This window comes from Equus przewalskii, chromosome 17 (genome assembly GCF_037783145.1).
Source record: "Equus przewalskii isolate Varuska chromosome 17, EquPr2, whole genome shotgun sequence".
NCBI lineage: Eukaryota > Metazoa > Chordata > Mammalia > Perissodactyla > Equidae > Equus > Equus przewalskii.
Window position 1 is genome coordinate 33,340,654 of NC_091847.1, and position 19,511 is coordinate 33,360,164.

A 19,511-nucleotide genomic window follows, 5' to 3' on the forward strand; every position below is an offset into this window, starting at 1 on the left:
TCACAACCTGCACATGGCCTTCTATGATTATTCATACGTGTCCCATCTTTCTCTTAGCAAATATTAGACTGTAGAGATTTTTTTTTAACTTTTTTCTTATTGTTTGATATATAACACTTTTTTTCTTATCATCTTGATTATAAATTCTCTAGGGAAAGTATGAAAATTTCTTGTCGTACTTTTCTGTCCTGCCAGGTATGCATGCACAATGAACTTTCAATAAATAACATTGATCAGTTGATAAAGGTCACAGAATATTATGCATTCATGAGATACAGAATCAAAAAGCTAACTTGAAAAGAGAAGCAGGAGGTCCCTACACATTAAAATTGGTGCCATGTACTAGATGACCTTAAAATTTCTTTTTTAGTTCCTAACTTACCCTATGGAAGGACATCGGTATATCTGTGCTATATTTTAACCAATTACATGCAAATTGGGATAAGAAATGTGTCTACTAAATTTGAAGGTGATATCAAGTGAGAGGCAATAAAAATTAGACCTCAAAAGTTGGATACTCCATCAAGTGAGTATGTATAATTTCAGTTCATGGCAAGATGGAATCCTAAGATCCATTGGAAGTAAATCCCAATAAGTCTCAAGATGTCAACTCATTGGTTAAGTCCATATTGAACGTAAGAGGTTCCAGGGATTTAGCTGACAATTAAAGAAAAAATAACTTGTCATTTCATAATACAGTGCTCTCCTGATGGCTAGAGCAGTAGTCTTTGAATTTTCAACATGGCCTCTAGCAAATCCAGGGATTAAGAAATAAAGTACCTCAAAACAAGGGGAAGAGCTGGGCCCTCTCTGCTGCTGTTGCTTTCAACCCTAAGGACTTATTAGACCTTTTAACTTCCTCTGATAAACAGTTTTCAAGGTCAAGGATACTAAAATTGTGACCGGTGTGACTGCTGATTTTTCCTAACCTTGAAATATCCTCTGTGTACACCAGTGGCAAGCACTCTGTGTAGGATAATTACACACACATGTTTGGACAAGTATGTCAATCAGGTCTCCCATGCAGAAAAAGGGTGACACACCACAATTCAGACTTTATGATTAGGATAGCAAATCAAAATCCTTCAATAAGATTATCCACTTAATAAATTTGAGAAGGTGGCTGTGATTCCAATAGGTTTTCAAAATGCCATTCTCTTTCACAGAAAAACTTCAACTCCAGCCAAGGGGACAGAAAGGCACGTGTTCTAGTGGAAAAAACCCTGGTCATGGGATCACAAGACCGGGCTTGCCGTCTGGGCTCTGCCACTAACTACTTGTGTGACCTTAGACTCAGGTTCCTCCTGTAAGAAGAGGGGCTTGGACTAAATTATGTCTAACATAAGTTATAAAATCTAATTTAAATTAGATGTCATAAATTATATTGATTCTAGATGCTTCCTCTGCAATGATGGCATTTAGTCTGTTTTAAAGAAGAACTTCAATGAACATCCGGCCCGAAGATGTAATTCGAGGTGTCCTGATTCCACACTCCCAAATGGTGCTGACTGTGTTTCACTTACATCACTGAGAGCTTTCTGGGCTTGGGCGACCCTCCTCAGCTCCGGGCTATCGTTATATGGGTAAAACAAACTTTTGTCTGCTTCCCAGTCTTCAGTGTACAGTTTCTAAATCAGAAGAGAGTGAAAAGTTGTGAGAAAGTGAGATCACACTTACATGAAATACATAATTTTCAATTCCTTCATCAGTGGCACAAAGAACCAAGGGCAAGGTGGAGCAAAGGTAGACGGAGCTCACAGAGAACCTCCCCCTTTCTATTCAATCCAAGTCATGTTTATTAATAGCGTATCCCGCTTCTCCTGACAGATCTTATTTGCAAAAGGGCAAATGGGTCTGATTTTGTTTCATTTCCTTTCTGTCACTTTGCCTTCCTCCTGCAACAAGTACCAACACAAGTGTAAGGAGCCAGGAAGGTGCTTAGTGTACTTTATGTCAATAGCAAGGAATATCCAAAGTGTAGCACAGGATCTACAGGAAAACTTAAAACCTTACTTTGTGGGTGTCTCAGAGCTGGATCTCAGGTGCATCTTCTTCCTCCAGATTGTTCAGGTCCCCCAGGGGACCCTCCCCTCCACTCTGCCCAAGAGCTTTCTTCTCAGTTCCCCCTTGCCAAGCCTACCCCTGCAACCTCACACGTCTCAAAAGCTACTCACAAAAAGATTGGGGAACTGTATTTCGGATTATCAAGAATTTACTGCATACTCCTCTAAATGACGTAGTGGGAGGGCACAGGAAGAGAGAAGTGACGACGGAGCAGAGGCCCTTACCTTACTGAACATGGCTGTGTTCTTAACGGCTTGGACAAGTTCAGGGGCATCAGGGGGAAGCAGGTACTTATCCTTGGTGTCTTCCCAGTTCTGCTTGTATAAAACCTAGACAGAAAGAGCAGAGGACTTGTGGCTTGTTGTCTCCCCAAGGGCATGAGGATTTAGAGAACAAAGAAGAGCGCTGGGAAGATCTTTCATACCCAAGATGTCCTCGCACACAGGCTGCCAAGGTGCCCATGTGTTACTAGCATTAATTATGGAAACACTGATCCTGTCAACATCCCATAATACTCTTCCTGCATTACTGCATTACTTGAAAAAGCGTAATTTTTTTAAACTGAATCGTGACTCTGATTCTCTGTAGATTCCTTTCAAAGATTGCAACCTATCAGTCATTGGCTGAATTTGGATGGTAGACATGTTTCTTTTGACTCACATGGTATTTTTTAAAAGTGTTTTTAATTAGTTGCGTATATGTGAAATTTGGAGATTTCCCATAAAAATTCAGCCCCCAACTTCTTTGAAAAATAAATAAGAGGCTCTGGGGACACTGGGACCATATTTTGTGCAGCAACTGCCTGGAGCCAGCTCGCAGGGCTCAGAGTCTGCAATCCACCGTAGCTCCTACGGCTCACACTCATCTGTGCAGCCTCCCTGACATGTGTGGGCATTGGAGCTCACAGCGCCTGGGACCCGAGTGGGACCGGTGAGCAGGATCAGGCTTGCACAGTTTCCCCCTCTAAGGCCAGGCAGAAGTAATACACATGCTATTTAGTATCCCAGCCATCCATACCAAGATCTTACCTTACTGACTTGCTGCGACACTTTCTTCGCATGTTCAATGTCCTTTGCTTTTTCATCTACATGACAGATAGTTTTAGCAACATCGCCATCTACTCGATACTTAACCTGCAGAAATAACGCACTATTAGAGCTCACGACAGGCACGAACACGTGTGTATATTAAAGAATGAACTACAATCAAAGAGCATCGACCCAATCACTCTATGTCTGCATCACAAAGCATTTTAGATAGAAAACTGTGATCTCCAAAGATCCACAGAGCACCTGCATTTACTGCTGGTCTGCTTTCCTGGCTGAAATTCAGTCACCCTATGCTCCAGCACGGAGGACCGCAGTGAGTCGGAACTTCCATCTCGTATAACCTCTTAAGCTACATTGCTAAGCCACGCTTTTAGAAATCTCTTTGGATTGACATTTAGAGCCACATAAGCTATGGCCAATGCTTCCTCTTGATTTCTGGACTGGCTCACAATAATTCGACCCCTTAGTCTCTCTACACCTATTTAAAGCCCGAAATTCCTAGTGCTGGGCATATCTTTGAAATGTCTCTCTCTTTTATTTTAGCAATGCAGCCTACCTCACTGAGTTGGTCTTGTACTTTCTTGATTCTGCGAAGTTCTGGGGTATCAGTTGTGATGGCATATGGCTGTCCTTTTGCTTTCTCGTAGTTCTCCTTGTATTTATTCTGAAACGAATATCAGATATTAGCCTAAAACCTGACAAGATGGCAGCAGAAATTTCAGGCAAAGTACTCATCCCCGCCTGATTAAAAAACAATCCTGCAAGTTATGACAATTATCAGTTGTAACAGCTTTATTTTTGTCCCCTACCCTGATTCTTGACAAAAACGAAAATAGATTTGTTAATTGCTCTTCCTAAACATGGTTGGATGCTGGAGACAGTAGTCTTATTACAGACTATTGTCTTGGAAATGCCCTAAAATGATTCTCTCAATGTTGTTATTGTCTGAATACACACATAAAAAGCCTGAACCTCAATAGTTTTAGCAAATAAATCTAGAAATTGAGTCAAGGATGAAAAGATTGGCTTGCTAATACAATGCAAAAATATTCAATTCAGAAGTTGCAACTAAATCTCAGTGCTTTGGATAGCTGAGACACCAGCTGAATTAACGGAAAGTCTAAATTATGGATACTTTGAAAAGGAATGCAATTTTATTATTTCTGCTAAATATATAATGAGTTCTTGCTTTAAAAATAATGTGGGTAATTTATCATTATTAATGCTTCAAGAATACTCTTGAGTGGATTAGTCAACAATCTAAATTATACTATCGATTTAGTTCCTAACCACTTTTTAAAAATGTTATAAGGCTTTGCCAACACTTCATTCATATTCCCAGAAATTCTAGGATAGTAGTGTCTGAATTAATGAGATTTTATGGCAATAAGTTGACAGAAATAATTTCTATCTTCGCTAAACACTGCCATGATAAAAGAAGCAAGATAATCTTGTTTTTAGAAATCTGTCTTAGTAGCCTAAGTTTTAGATCATTCAAGAATCTGAACTAGAAATTTACCAAACAGTCCCCAAGAGTTAATGCTAAACCAAAAATGAATATTTATTGGCCAACCACAATAAGATGTTTTTGACATACGCACTAGTCCTATGTACCCAATGTCTGAAATGAAAAAAATTTTCATTTTTTTCAAGCCTCCAGAGGGTGTGCAATCAGGCTACTGAGAGAGATCTCAGCTCACGACGGACGGTCAACAAATTACATCCATTCGAATGGGTCTCAATCTGCTGCCAGTCAGAGTAACTTACAGAACCATATGTGGAAATCTAAGGACCAGGGAGCATCCAGAGCGGTGATTCCCAGTCTGGACTGTACATTAGAATCACCTGAGCAGCTTTCAAAACTCCTTCCACACAGGTCCCAAACCCAGACTGGCTGAGGCAGAACGGCTGGGGCATCAGCAGTTTTAAAGGTCCCAGGGGGTTCCAGTGAGCAGCCACAGTTAAAAACCACTGTTCTAGGGTACAGCCGAACATTCTGACCCTCAATTTCTGCAGAGTTCTTAGTCTGGTCCAGGTTCTCTAAACTACATGTTCTTCTTCACTATACACCTCTTAGAGGCCTTTTTACATACTGTTAGCTAGACTGCTTAAGAAGCATCCTGCTCAGATATAGTTTAAATAGATGTTATTTAGCTTCCATGAACTGATTTCAACTAAGTCTATATTTATGATTTCATTATTCTGATTGGCTAATAGTGATTAAATACCAGTAAATGCTTTATATTTGGCCTTTTGCTTATTTTGCAGGAATAATTTCAATAAGGATGCTTTCCCTGATGCTGCAAGGGTACCAATGAATTACAGGAAAGGAAAACTCAAGAGTCACAAGGGCTTATAATCCTGCAAAATAAGTTTTGTCTCATACAAGGTTGAGAAATGAAATCCAGCCAGCATCCAGAACAGAGTTGGTTGAGATGAGCAATTTCTCAATAATGAAACCAGATTAGCAGAAGTCGTTTTGAAACTTACTGTGCTAAATAGATCCTGCATTTTCTGACTGTGCGCAATGTAGGGGGTCATGAACTTGGAAGAGTCAACTTTCTTCCGGATGACCTTCTTCCTCTGCACTGGCTTTGCCGCTTCTGGCGGTGCCAGCTCAGGTCTGGAAGGTTTCGATTGCTCATAGTCAGATGTTGACCTTGTTGTCGTAGTTTCATAGAAATGTGTTATTGTCTGAAAATTTGACAAGCGATTCAACATAGTTATGAAAGTAAAAACTGTGATACCATGATCTCGATATTCTGACTTCAAGTTAGACTTACATTCCTGGTATCCATATCTAAAACAAGCCAAAGCAGAAAATCACACACTGGAGCCATTTGAAGGCACATTATGTTACATAAATCTTAATGCTGATTGTTCAAGATTGCATGGAGTAAAAACGTTACTCCTTATTAATTTGCAACATTACCTTAAAACACCATTTGCAGAAAGGAATTCAAACATTTTAAGGTAGGATAAAAATCAGAAGTAAAATATTCTTAAACATTTAAAATCGTCTTAAATTGTCTGAGTAAAGTAAAAGCAAATTGGGATGAGGGAACAAAAGATTAAGACAAATAAAGCTCAGATTCTGGACTTTATATTAACTTTTTACTAAGTCTAAGAAAAAGCTGTTGTTCTGCAGTCTTTTAGGCATTTGCCCCTGTAGTATCAGACCAAGAATAAAGAACTTAAAAAAAAAAAAGAATCACATCAATATTACAAGTGATTATCATTCTCTGGGATTAGTCAGTTAATTAATGTGAACTGGAGTGCCATTTACATTAGTAAATGGTGGACAAGAATAATGATGACAACATAGTGCGGTAATTATCCTCACAACAGTCCTGTGTATGTGGCAAATTACTGTTTCTTACAATAGGCTGTAGTGGCAGAAACTAAGGCCCAAACTTTGCGTCTAGTCCAAGGTTAAAAACACTGTATATTAGAAAAGAAAATAAGCAGCCAAGTCTTCAATCCATCTCATAGTATAATTTCCTTCACAGCTAATTTCATCTGTATCAAAGGAAGAATTCTAGCATCAATTATGGAAAGAGAAACTTAAGTAACAAGGAAATTGTACAAATATGATAACTCCCCCTAGCATTGTCAGATCATTGCGAATAAGTTACTTTCTGCTTCTTATTACTGACGTATGGTTGACCTTGGAAACTAACCAGTTTACAGCATCTACAGACATTAGTTTTCATGCAGTCATAGGCTCTCTGAGTGGGCTTCAGGGTTAGCCATCTATATTGTTTGTAGTGCTCAGGAGAAACTGCTCCATGCAGAAAAGAATGAGTGAGGTATTTCACCTTGAAAAAAGTTCCAACGTGGAATATTTATGGGAATGGTTTTCTCAGAATTGTTAACGTGCTAAAATCTAAGTAGCATTTCATGGCATCATCAGGGACAAAGGCTTGGAGGCATCATCCCTGTTGGCAGAGATGGTGCCCCACAAGTTACAGCTCTACACAATAAAACTGCTGGTCCTTATGCCAATCACAAGTCTACGGTCACCCCTTTGCTGCAGTCAGAGTGGTTAGAGCCACTATCATTACTCTAATTAGCATCCCCTACACCAAAAATACCACACAGGCAATGGGGAAAACCATCCCCCAGCCATCTTGGATATGTTGAATAGCAAAAACAGTGATAAAACCTGTCAAACAGGTAACGTTCATTCTTGTACCACCAGCTGCTGGGCACACACAGATGAGATATCCTTCCTTAGATTCTCCCTTTTGCCAGAGCTGTGGCCCTGGGAGTGTAAGAGGGGAGAAGGCTCTTCCTGCTTTAATGAGCATGCAGCCCATGCAGCTGTGGGCTGGGTCTTACCTCCCTCGGCTCCTCTTCGTAGACTGTCTCTTCTGTGTAGTACTATAAATAGAGCACAAAAGTATTGTCATGAGAACCAAAGCAGAAATCACTTCTCCTCTGCTTCAACTGAACCACGCGGGTTGTTTCACTTGCCCCGTTAATTTGCTATATCTGTGGGAAGGAAGGAGATGAGGGAGCCTCTTCATGTTTTGGAACTCATTTTAACTTTGTGAAAACTTCAGGGAAGCTGAAGAGAATGCCATCAGACTGGACGAGGAGACACAGAGTGATGAGAAACGTGTCTGAGGCTGGTTATTAATCAGGGAAAGCTATTTTATTTGGGACAAGTAAAACTTTTCCTTATGGTACCTAAGACAGAATTTGCTGAGAAAAGAATATAATAACAATGTCTTGAGTGTGTGAGTTGGGTAGAGAGGAACTGTGGTAAAACTCACTGTTAGCTGACCAAAAATAAAACAGAAACCTCAGTGTGAACAAAATCTTTAAATGGATTGTGCCATGGAAATAATAGATCCAAAGGCATATATGCATGTCAATTATTCCTATACCACCCTGATCACTAAGAAATGAGAGCTTCTTCTGGGGTGATGGGTGAATCCTTTCCAGTAGTGTGATGGTCCTAAAAGGGGTGCTAAGAGGAAAGTTTACAAATGCCAAGGGAAGAAGGAAAAAATGAGAAGATTCCTCATCACAAAATGTGGGAAAGTTAGGCAGCAATTTGCCACTGATGGTTCTGAGGTGCCTGCAGGCTGGATCTGAAATCAAATCTACTTTTGTTGTATTTCTGACATCACCAGCAACAAATAGACTCGGATAGGAACTGGCTGACATTTTGTTTCAGATGCGTCAGGAGAGTGGAATCCTGCCCCCAGTCTCACCCAGAAAGCTGGGCGAACAGAAGGAAAGACTGGTTTAGGCCACAGCACACGAGGAAAGGGATAAAAATGAAACACTTGGCTCAATTTCTCAGTCAACAAAATGTATAACATTTTGTGCTTCATTTCTCTTTTCTCTGCCACCAAAACATATACTCAGACAAAGGGGAAAACACTGAATGCAAAATTTCCCTCCAAGGCCTCCTTTCTTCTTTCCTCGGTTCAGTGAACTCTCATCGAGTTACTTAACCTCTGTCAATAGACCACATGCTCTATTTCACTTGCAGCAAAATTAGTGGAAGACTTGCCCAATGTCCCTCACTCTTGCATTCTCTTTGCTTCTGTACCATTTCTTTCTTTATTTGAAATCTAATTCTGTCTCTGTGTTCTTACACCTAGCAACAGAAATCATAAGCTCTAAAAAGACAGAAAATTTCTCTTTTACATGCTTGTGCCTTCATCGTATGGGAAATATCATTTGGACACTTCAGAATATTCTATTGATGCTGATCCACTTGGAACCATTCCTCTGGCCACACAAGACATCAGTGACTTGAGAAGAAATATTAAACTAAAATGAATGATTCACAACTGTTTCGGATTTTCTTAGCATCCAAGGAAAAGCAGCTCTTTGGTTGCCATCCAATATTACCTTTCCTGGGCTCTCAACATTGGTAAATAGATTGCAGAAATAAGCTTATAAAAAAGGCAACATTAGGGGCTGGCCCAGTGGCGTAGTGGTTAAGTTCACACACTCTACTTCAGTGGCCCAGGATTCCCTGGTTCTGATCCCGGGCACGGACCTATGCACGGCTTGTCAAGCCATGCTGTGGCAGGCGTCACACATATAAAGTAGAGGAAGATGGGCACGCATGTTAGCTCAGGGCACATCTTCCTCAGCAAAAACAGGAGGATTGGCAGTAGATGTTAGCTCAGAGTTAATCTTTCTCCAAAAAAAGGGCAACATTATCCAAACGATCGGCATTAACTCTCTGCCAAATCTCAGGTTTTTTTAGAGCTGTGCCACTAATTAGATGGTACATCCTTGTTTCTTTTCCTTTCTTTCCAAGTCTGTTTAAGTTTGAGTAGAAAGTCACAGCACAATTTTATTTAAATGTCCAAGATCCCTAGGAAATATATTCTTAAAACTAGTTCCTGCCTGTTCTGTGACCTCTTCCCTGACTATTTTCTCGAATCTGCCACCATCCCATTCTCAAGGCATCGTTTTTGAGGTCAGAGAGACCTTGGTTCTGAATCTCTGGCAGGAAGTCTATTAGTTTAGCACCTGCTGGTCAGACCCAGAAGCAGTAATGGGAAAAAAATGGCAAGGATGAGATGCCTAAAAATAGCCCCTTCCATTTTTATGACATCTAGTTAAATCAATCAAGTCTAGCACTAAGGACAATTTCCAGTGACTGATGAATACAATTATTTTAAGAAAGACAAGGGATATTTAAGTTGGCGGCTAAAAAGTATTCCCAGTATTACCAGCATAGGGAAGGCAATTTAATTTTTTATTGTGTTAGTGTTTGATGGTGATTATTCTGACCCTTAGGGATGTATGTAAAATGCACACTAGTGACAATATTGAACATTGAGGATGTGGCCTTTGGCATTTAAGCCAGAGCAGTTGAATGTTATATTGTATGAGATTGGTTCTGGGTTTTTTTTCATATTCTTCGGTAATAAAAGCAATTTTATTTGTAGAATAAAATAACGTTTTCTTCATCTAAATATAGCCTGGTCCATAAAATAATCTTCCAAAGACAAATGTTGGCACTTTCATTTGGAATTTGATTCTAGGTTAATTTCACTCTTACTAAAAAGCGCAGATTTTCAAAACTGCCTCCAAGTGTCTTGGGCACATGGAGCTTTTCCTATGTTTAGATCATCATGATTAATTGGTAATTCTTAAGCACTTTCAGATTCAGTGGCAATGTATTTATATGTATGTGACTCCAAAGGCAAGAGCTGATTAAGAAAAACCGTAACATAATAAAAACAAAATTATATGAAATAAACAATTAGCAACTTTGTAAAATGTGTCAGATGTCCACCAATAATCAAGATGCTCACTATTGTCTTTGCTCTTTTTCAAAATTCAAACACAAAAGCTAGTCTTGTTCCCTTAGATAAATGTAATGGAGTTGGTGGGAAAGTGTGGCTCCTACTGTCACTTGACATCATGAGTTTATTTTTATATATGTGTGTGAGTGCACATATAAATATCTATATAAAATCTCATATGTGCATATAATCTCACATATATATTATTCTGATCATTTAATCTGTATCGCCCTATAGATAATCAGCTCGCTGAAACAAAGAGTAAGTAGCTGTTTTCCTCTGTTGCTATGCAGACACCAAGAAAAAGAGCTCACTTTTCAGAATTTTCTTTTCATCTCCTCTGTCTGTTTGATCAGAGGGTTGGCAGTAAGGGAAAAAGGTAGTTTTAGAATACAAATTAAAATCCACCTTTACTCCACACTTTGTTTTTTAGAGAGTTTAAAGAAAAGCAAAAGTGAGAAACAGTGATATTTCTTTTCAGTTCTAAATCCCACATAATTATAGTGAAACTGAATGTAAAATATTCCTTTCTCGTGCTTTAATGATGACTCTTTGTGAAGTTATAATAGACAATGTATTTTTCGAATGATTAATTCACCTACAAGGCTCTGATTGTCACTACAGAAAATACTTTGCTGTCAGAGTTGGGGTTTTTCAATCTTACCTCCACCACCTCCTCATACTCTTCGTCATCTGCCATTTTCCCAGAGTAGTAGTGGCACCTACAAACTTTTCACATTCCAGACAAATGAAAATACATTAAAATCTCTCCCCAGGACTGAAATCATCTTATAACATTATAAAAATAGGATTACAACTAATCTATTCTACGTAGTCATATATTTTTGCGGGCTAATGAGAGAAGACATTTAAACACAGGTCTGAAAAACTGAAGCTTCCAATTTCTTTCTCTTGATTTCTTCAGGAACGCGTTGAGTACTGAGCCTTCCGGCTACAGGATCAATTTAGTGTAAAGGAAGTAGAGGAAGGGAGTGAGAGGGTTTGGATTCAAAGGAACAAGTATTTAAGTTCCCAAATACTTGGAGAAAAATATTTTCAGGCAATAACTATAGTGAAAGAAACTTCAGCTCAGCCTTTTGGAAGAAGTTGGAATTTTCTCCCCCAGCCCCAAAATTCTAAGCAGATTGAGTTAGGTCTCCGTACTGCTCTAATACGTGGGACACAGTATATCCTGTGCTTCAAATTAGAACATGTGAAAATAAATCTGCTGATAGATTGTAAAAGAAAAATAGAAACCTCAAGGAAATGGGGTTATTTTCTTCCCGAAAACCATTGGCTTGTATGAATTTTTCTCTTTCGTTTCTGTAGCTCCCGTTCCAACCTGGAAAATAACAAATTTTTAAAGCATTGATTGAAAGGCATGTAAGACTGTGGATCTTTGGTCTAAGTTTGCAGTTCAGGAACTAACATAAGGATCTCCCAAGCCCTTCTTAGTTTGACCCCAGAGAGGCAGAGTCTCTCTTGACAAAAGTGGATGATGAGTTGGAGCAGCTGTTCCTTTCCCTAAAGATATTCGCCATGTAAACCAATACCCCGCTGTGGCTGGTTTTGTTAAGCTAGCGAAACTGCCGCTCCTTCTGAGGCAAAGGAAGCCCAGTAGAACAGGATAAATATAGGAATGTAAAACATAGATCGTTTTTCATAATAACATATTTAGAAGAAAACAATCAAAGCCAAAAAATGAAAAAAAAAACCAATTTTGTTAGATAAGAAAGGCAACTCAGTCAAGCACTAAATTGGTTAGTGGAGGGCTTCACTCTTATCACACACTACTTGTCGGATATTAGTAGGGCCTGAGGAGGGCAATGGGGTCACAGACTTTCCCAGTCACATTGCCGTCACTAATTTCCCCAGTTAAGCCCCAAAATGTTAGAAAATACTTCGAGGGAAGTTGCAGAACATCTCCTGAAAAGTCATTACAGAAAAAGCCATAATTTGGCCTTACCTTCAATCTACCAAATAGTTTTTCTCAGCAGCAAAGCCTCTCTCAACTCTCCCCTCCTGAGAACCCCAGACAAGAGCCAGCGTGGTGCCTGGGCTCCGAATTATCATGTGGCGAGAACGGCCAATCAGATTTGGAGTCGCTCAAATTTCAGAAGCTAAATATACTGAGTGATCTTCTGAAAAGCACCTGTTCATCAATTCCACTAAAGGATCAAGGGCAACAAATTGCTTGCTTAGAACTCTCCAGACAGAATGGCATTTTACCTAACTTCCAGCATGTTGGGATTAAAATTTAGGTTCGAGCTCTCCTTTACTGTAGCCCTGTTGAATACCACATTCATGAGAAAGAATTTAGGAGAAAATTAGCACAACTTTGAGGGGTTCTGACCCTTCTCTAACTGCTTTCTTCATGTCATTTGCCCAGTCCTCACGGAGGTAAACATGCTTGCTCTCGTACAGCTCACCAGCTGAGCTACAGGCAAATTACAGGTGTTTTGAAAGAAATGGAGGAATAAGATCCAGAAAACATCAAGTTGGCAAGAACAGTTTTTTTTAACGTGATAAAATAAAGTGATAGGTGAAATATTTGGTGGTGACATTAGATAAGATATCCACAGGGTGTAATTAGAGAAATAGGCCCCATCATTTTTCTATCACTAAACCAGGGGGCCATGCCGAGATCGTATTCATTTCTTCTCCCTCCCTACGTAGAGCCGGCTGCCAGGAATACAGAGCCTCTCTCATCCATAACTGGATTACTGATTTTCCATTTTCTCAGATGGTTCCTAGAAGCAAAGTGTGAATGCAGGCACAAGAGGGTTCAATTTCCGAACAGCAAGAGCAGGTAAAATGGAAATCGGTAAATTACCAGGAGAAGATAATGCTCTACTAGGCACGTCAGAGTGGAAGACATTGACTTGTAAAAAGTATCTAACAATTTTCTACCTGAAGACCGTTTTCACTGGTTTAATCTCTCTCCACTCCTCTGTACTGAGGCAGAAATCCTGTGGGTCACCTATATCCTGATCCAGATTTGAGATTCAACATATTGTAATAGGTCTTTTTTAGTTAAATGTGGGGAAGTAATCTTACATTTCACACATATGTACCTCTCCCTCTCCCGTGATTCATACGGTGATCAACAAAATTGAACTTCATTTTATCATGTTAACTATCATTCCTCTTCATTTTGTATGTTCTCACAGATCTTATGACCGAGGGATATGTGCGTACTATGAGATCGTTCACTTGGTAGCTGCAAACTAGAAGAACAGTGACTTACTATTCATTATGCGTTTTAAAAGATGGTGTTCAGTTGATAAATAACACAGGCCCATTTTTAAAACAACGTATAGCACAAAATTACATAAGGTAAAAAACAAGCATAGACATTCTAATGCTAATCTGAAATTATGCCCTCTCAGGATGAAAGAGCAACTCTGTCTACGAGACATTTTTCTGGCCTATCTTTGGTCTCTTCTGTGGGACAAGAATAAATTGACACCCTGATTTATTGGTAGGTTCTTGTTACATGCCTTGCACATAGTAAGTGGTCAATCAATGTTAGCTATTATTATTTTTTTATTACCTTTTTTTGACATTTTATTGGAGTCTTCCCCTTTACCCTACATTAAACTGAAATACCAAAATATTATGAACCTTCTGAAATAGAGAGTAATCTGAGAATTTATAATAAGTGGGAGCTTGACTAGAAGCCTACTAATTGACTACAAAGCAAAGAAGGGTACAGTTAGGTGCCACTAGCAGAGCTTCAGGCGATGCCAACCTAAATATGAAAGTACAGCAGTGTCGTGTCTGAGAACTAGAAGAGATTCCACGGGGGAGATGGCATCACAACAGAGTTTTTGTTGTTGCACATTATTTGATTTCATGAGTTACTTTAATCAAATTGTATATACACATCATTTAAGAATTAAATAGTTTTGCAAGGCTTGTTACTAAAATCAGTGGCCCTGTTCCCACTGTTTTATTTTCCCTCCCTGGAGACAATCATGTTAACTCTTTTAGCTGAATCTTTCGTTATTTATCTCTGCACATTTAACGAAGCGTCTGTATTGCTCTTTTCTGATTTTTCCACCCATGGGCATTATCTGTTAGGTTTCCACATTGGAAGATGATGCTTGAGTTCACTTTCATATAAATCCCCACTCTCACCAGACACAAACCTCATCTTCCATCTCTCTATCCTCCCAATCAGGATCTATTTGTGTAATTCAGAATTCAATGCTTACATTATTATTAGCAAAAGGCTGATCACAGCTGAACTCCATATATTATGATTTTTTTTCTTTTCCTGAGCAAGGATTTGTTTTCTATATGTAAGATATATGTTCTGAATTGATATTTCTTTCTCTGTCCTTTTTTCCTCCCTTGGCTTAATTTTTCTAGACAAGTAGTATCCAAGAGTACTTTCTGTAATGATGGAAATGTTCTATACCAGCACCATGCAGTATGGTAGCTGCTAGCCACATGTGGCTATTGAGCATTCAAAATGTGACTAGTGTGACTGCAGAAGTGAGTTTTTGTATTTTTTATTTAATTTAAACTTGAATAGCCACAGGCAGCAGGTAGCTATGGTGTTGAACAGTATAGTTGTAGACACTTATCACTATTGACCTCAAACTTCTGTCTAAATCTGCTCTCAGTATTTTCAAAGACATCAGATGGCATTCTACAATGTACCCATTTCATCTTCTTAGATTTCTCAGGGACCTTTTTGTCCAATCTGGACAAGTTCCCTCTGTCGCTGGTGCTCAGCTCTCATATTCATCACCATTTATTGTCATTCTGGGGATTCCTCTCTTCTCTCTCCTGAATTTAAAGCTGGGTTTCATGGATCCCACGACTTCCTCTTTCTTGATGAACTTCCTTGTTTTGACGGAAGATATCCCCCAGTAGTTTCCTGAGACAGAGTATATAGGAGGTAAAGATCACATCCGGCATGTCTGAAAATACCTTTATTCATCTTCACTGTTGATTGACATTTGGCAGGGGGTAGATTCATGTTCCTTAATCATTTTGATGTCATTGTCCCACCATAGCCTAACTTCCAATGCTACTAGTGAAAAGTCTGACGCCATTCTGATCCTTGCTGTAGGACTTGTTTTTCAGTCTCCCTGAAAATTTGTAAGCTGTCTTCTTCTTCATCTCCAGAACGCCGAACTCTCACCTCCCTTCATGAGGATCTTTTCACCTGTTGTTCATGGCACTTGGTGGACCCTTTCAGTTTGGAAAGTCGTAAACTTCAGTTCTGCAAGCTGTCTTGAATTGTTTTCATGATCTCCTCTCCTCTGTTCTCGTTCTACACTTCCTGTTGTTCAGATGTGGAATCTCCAGGACTGGTCCTCTAGTTTTCCTCATCTCTTCCATCTTATCTTTCAATCTCTTTGTCTTTTGCTCTTCTTCCTGGGAGAGTGTTTCAACTCTATCTTCCAACCCTTCTATTCAATGTTTTTGTTTTTTGTTTTTGCTATCATATTTTTAATTTCTGAAACTTTTGTGTTATCTGAAAGAGGATACTTTTTAAAGTATCCTTTTCATCTATCCAATGTCTTCTCTTATCTCTCTGAGACTATTAATGGTAGGATTTTTTAAAAGTTCTCATCTCACGGTATATTCTGTTTCCACTATTTCCCCCACCCCATTTGTGCATTCTGGTCTTTATATCAGAGACATTTCTAAGTCATCTAGTGATGCCTGGTACTGTGTTCTTAGTGAAGAGTCATATTTAATGAAGAGCTGATTGAATGGGATGTTCTAACTCTGTGTGTGGAGCTCCTTGAAGCGGGAGTCCACTGCATGGTGATTGACCTGGTCTGTTTCCTTGGGGGACCCCTAGTGTCAGAATGTTTAGGTTTTTCTTCTTGGGCTACTCAGATTCCCCCAAAGCAAGATTTCATGATTGCCAATAGCCAGTAGAGAAAAAGGCCTGGGGGAGTCAGCATCCCGTATATAAACATGCCCTTTACCCCCTGTTTTCTGTACGGTGATGATGGCCTCAACTGTTCCTGAACTCTCCTGGTCTAGAGCCCCTCACTTTCACTTTATCCAGATAACAACCTGCCATCTTCTGCTGGAGAGGGAGGGACATTCACTGCCTGTGTAAAGCACAAAGTCAATCTTAGGAATGTAGCTACATCTTAAACAGCCTTTGAACCAATCCTCCTGTATTGGGCCCATTCTCCCGTCTCCCACTTCCACATACTTCTGTGCCACAATGCTTCATCTTTGGGGGTTCTGTGGAACAACTCAGGTTGCTCCTCAATATTAAATTAGAACTCTACTTTCTTGGTTCTTCCAAATGGTTGCACTCATTATTCTCTATTTCGCCTTCCAAAATGTTATGGCTCTGGTCTCTCCTCTTGTTCTTTTTGTCTTTTGATTTTTCCCAAAAAGTCCAAATACTGACATTTTGGAGGAGTTTTGTATTAGTCAGAGTTCTCCAGAGAGGCACAACCAATGGGGTATATATAGATACATATACAAGGAGACGTGTAGGAATTGGCTCATGCAGTTATAGAGGCCAAGAAGTCCCACAATCTGCTGTATACAAACTGGAGAACCAGGAACGTCTGTGGTAGATTACAGTGTGAGTCTGAGGGCCTGAGAACCTGGGGACCACTAGTGTAAGTCCTGGAGTTCGAAGGCCCAAGAACCAAGAGCTCTGTTGTCCGAGGGCAGGAGAAGTTGGAAATCTCAGTTCCTTCATCTCCCTTCCTTCATCTTCTTGTTCCATTTGGGTCCTCACCAGATTGAGTGATGCCCACCCACAGTGGTGAGGGCAGATCTCTTTACTCAGTCTACCGAATCTTATGGTGATCTCTTACAGAACCATCCTCACAGACACGCCCAGAAATAATGTTTTACCAGCTATCTGGGCATCTCTTAGCCCAGTCCAAGGTGAATATCATAAAAGTAACCATCGTAGGTTTTAAAGAGGTAACGTAAACACATGTATTGAACTTATCATCTTTACTTAGTAGAGCAGGTCATTTTAAAATTTTGTGTTGAGGGGTTGGCCCCGTGGCCGAGTGGTTAAGTTCGCGCGCTCCGCTGCAGGCGGCCCAGTGTTTCGTCGGTTCGAATCCTGGGTGCGGACATGGCACTGCTCGTCAGACCACGCTGAGGCAGCGTCCCACATGCCACAACTAGAGGAACCCACAACGAAGAATACACAACTATGTACCGGGGGGCTTTGGGGAGAAAAAGGAAAAAATAAAATCTTTAAAAAAAAAAAAATTTTGTGTTGAAAAGTTACACATACAGAAAAGTGAACAAATTGTAAGTATACATCCCATTGAATTTTCAGAAAGTAGCACAGCTATGTCACCTGCACTCAGATCAATAAACAGAGCATTACCAGCATCTAAAAGCCCTGTTCGTGTTCCATTTTAGTCCTCACCTCCACCAAGAGCAGTCATGACTTGACTTTTGTTACCATAGCCAATGTTGTCTGCCATTTATGTTTATATAAATTTAATCATATTTTGTGTACTTTTTTCACTCAACAATATGTTTGTGAGATTTGTCCTCATTATCGCCCTGCAGTTTTAGTCCATTCATTGTCTTAGACGTATAGCGTTCTGTTGAGGTAGATTCCAGTTTGGGGCTATTGTGATTAGGCCCCACTATTTCTTTCAACTTGTCACCAAAGTCCAACATGCATACAGACCTAGATCTCAGTTGCAGGAGCCAGATCCTTATCCTAAGACATCCTGGTAGCTTTTGAGTTCTCAGTGGAAAATGGAGTGTGGGACTTGGGACTTATTGCTGAGCTGGGGGACAAGATGTGGCCTGCAGTCAACTGCACAGTTCTCCTTCTGGTGCCTTACGTGATTATTGATGTGAATTAGATGAATAAACCTTTTATGAAATAAAGACTGTGAGGTGGCCCCATGATGATCCCTGCCTCCTGGTGACACTCTGTGTGTAATCCCCTCCTCTTGAGGGTGACCTGAGACTTGCTTCTAACCAATAGAAGATGGCAAACCTGTGAAGATGGCATTCCCGAAATTACGCTTCATTATATAAGACTCCATCTTGCTGGCAGACTAGCTCTGGGAATTCTCCCTGCTGGCTTGATGAAATAACTGACCGTGCTAGGGCAGCCCCTATGGCAAGGAACTCTCGTAAGCCTCTAGGAATTGTGGGAAGTCTCTAGGAGCTGAGGGCAGCTTCCAGAAGAAGCCAGAAAGAATCTGGGTCCCTCAGTCTTATAGCTGCAAGGAAATGATTATGCTGCCATCATGAGTAAGCTGGGACGCAGATTTTTCTCCCACTGGAACCACCAGATGAGGACACTGACTGGTCAACAAACTCGTTGCAGCCTTGTAAGGCTCTAAAGAGGGCCCAGCTAAGCCATGGCCAGATTCCTGACCCACAGAAACTGTTGGAAAACATATTGTGTTTTAAACCACTAAGTTTGTGGTAATTGCTTATACTGCAATAGAAAACTAATACATCCTTTGTTCAGCTCTCAGTGGAAAAAAGAAATTAGACTACGCACAAGAATTTAGGGTATTTCTTTTTAATAGAGTTTATTTTTTAGAACAGTTTAAAATTTACAGAAAAATTGAGAAGATAGTGCAGAAAGTTCCTGTATACGTAGAACCAGTTTCTCCTGTCATTGACATCTTACGCTAATGTCATACATTTGTTGCAGTCAATGAACTAATATTGACAGATTATTATTAACTAAGGTCCATCGTTTATTTAGGTCTCCTTAGTTTTTACATAATATCTTTCCTCTTTTCCAGGATCCCACATTACATTTGGTCAGCGTGGCTCCTTGGCTGCGGCAATTTTTCAGACTTTCCTTATTTTAGGTGACCTTGACAGTTTAAGGAGTGCTGGTGTGGTATTTTGTAGCATGGTCCACTATTGGAATTTGTCTCATGTTGTTCTCTCGAGTTTTGAGTAATTGGGAGGAAGACCATAGAGGTAAAGCGATATTGTCATCACATGGTATCAAGTGGACATGCTATCAGCATGATTTATGACTAATGATATTGGCCTTGATTACTTGGCTCAGGGGTTTGTCAGGTTTCTCCTCCGTGAAGTTACTCTCCCCCAACCCCTTTCCATACCATACTTTTTGGAAGGAAATCACTACACACAGCCCACACGG

General features: G+C 39.9%; 1 protein-coding gene across 50 annotated transcripts in view; it reads right to left on the reverse strand.

Moving 5' to 3' along the window:
* The window catches only part of NEB (nebulin), a 213,719-nt gene extending 201,222 nt beyond the window's left edge, over nt 1-12,497 (reverse strand). For all 50 annotated transcript variants that reach the window (XR_011528351.1, XR_011528350.1, XR_011528349.1 and 47 more), the window contains exons 1-9: nt 12,366-12,497; nt 11,657-11,741; nt 11,064-11,128; nt 7,455-7,496; nt 5,604-5,807; nt 3,670-3,777; nt 3,093-3,197; nt 2,289-2,393; nt 1,524-1,628 (exon numbers count right to left, since the gene is read on the reverse strand). Coding sequence is in view for 43 of the 50 variants with exons in the window: in XM_070579747.1 (XP_070435848.1) it covers nt 1,524-1,628; nt 2,289-2,393; nt 3,093-3,197; nt 3,670-3,777; nt 5,604-5,807; nt 7,455-7,496; nt 11,064-11,099 (705 nt within the window). In the remaining 7 variants the exon portion in view is untranslated. The remainder of the gene's footprint in view (nt 1-1,523; nt 1,629-2,288; nt 2,394-3,092; nt 3,198-3,669; nt 3,778-5,603; nt 5,808-7,454; nt 7,497-11,063; nt 11,129-11,656; nt 11,742-12,365) is intronic.
* Nucleotides 12,498-19,511: the final 7,014 nt, after the last annotated feature.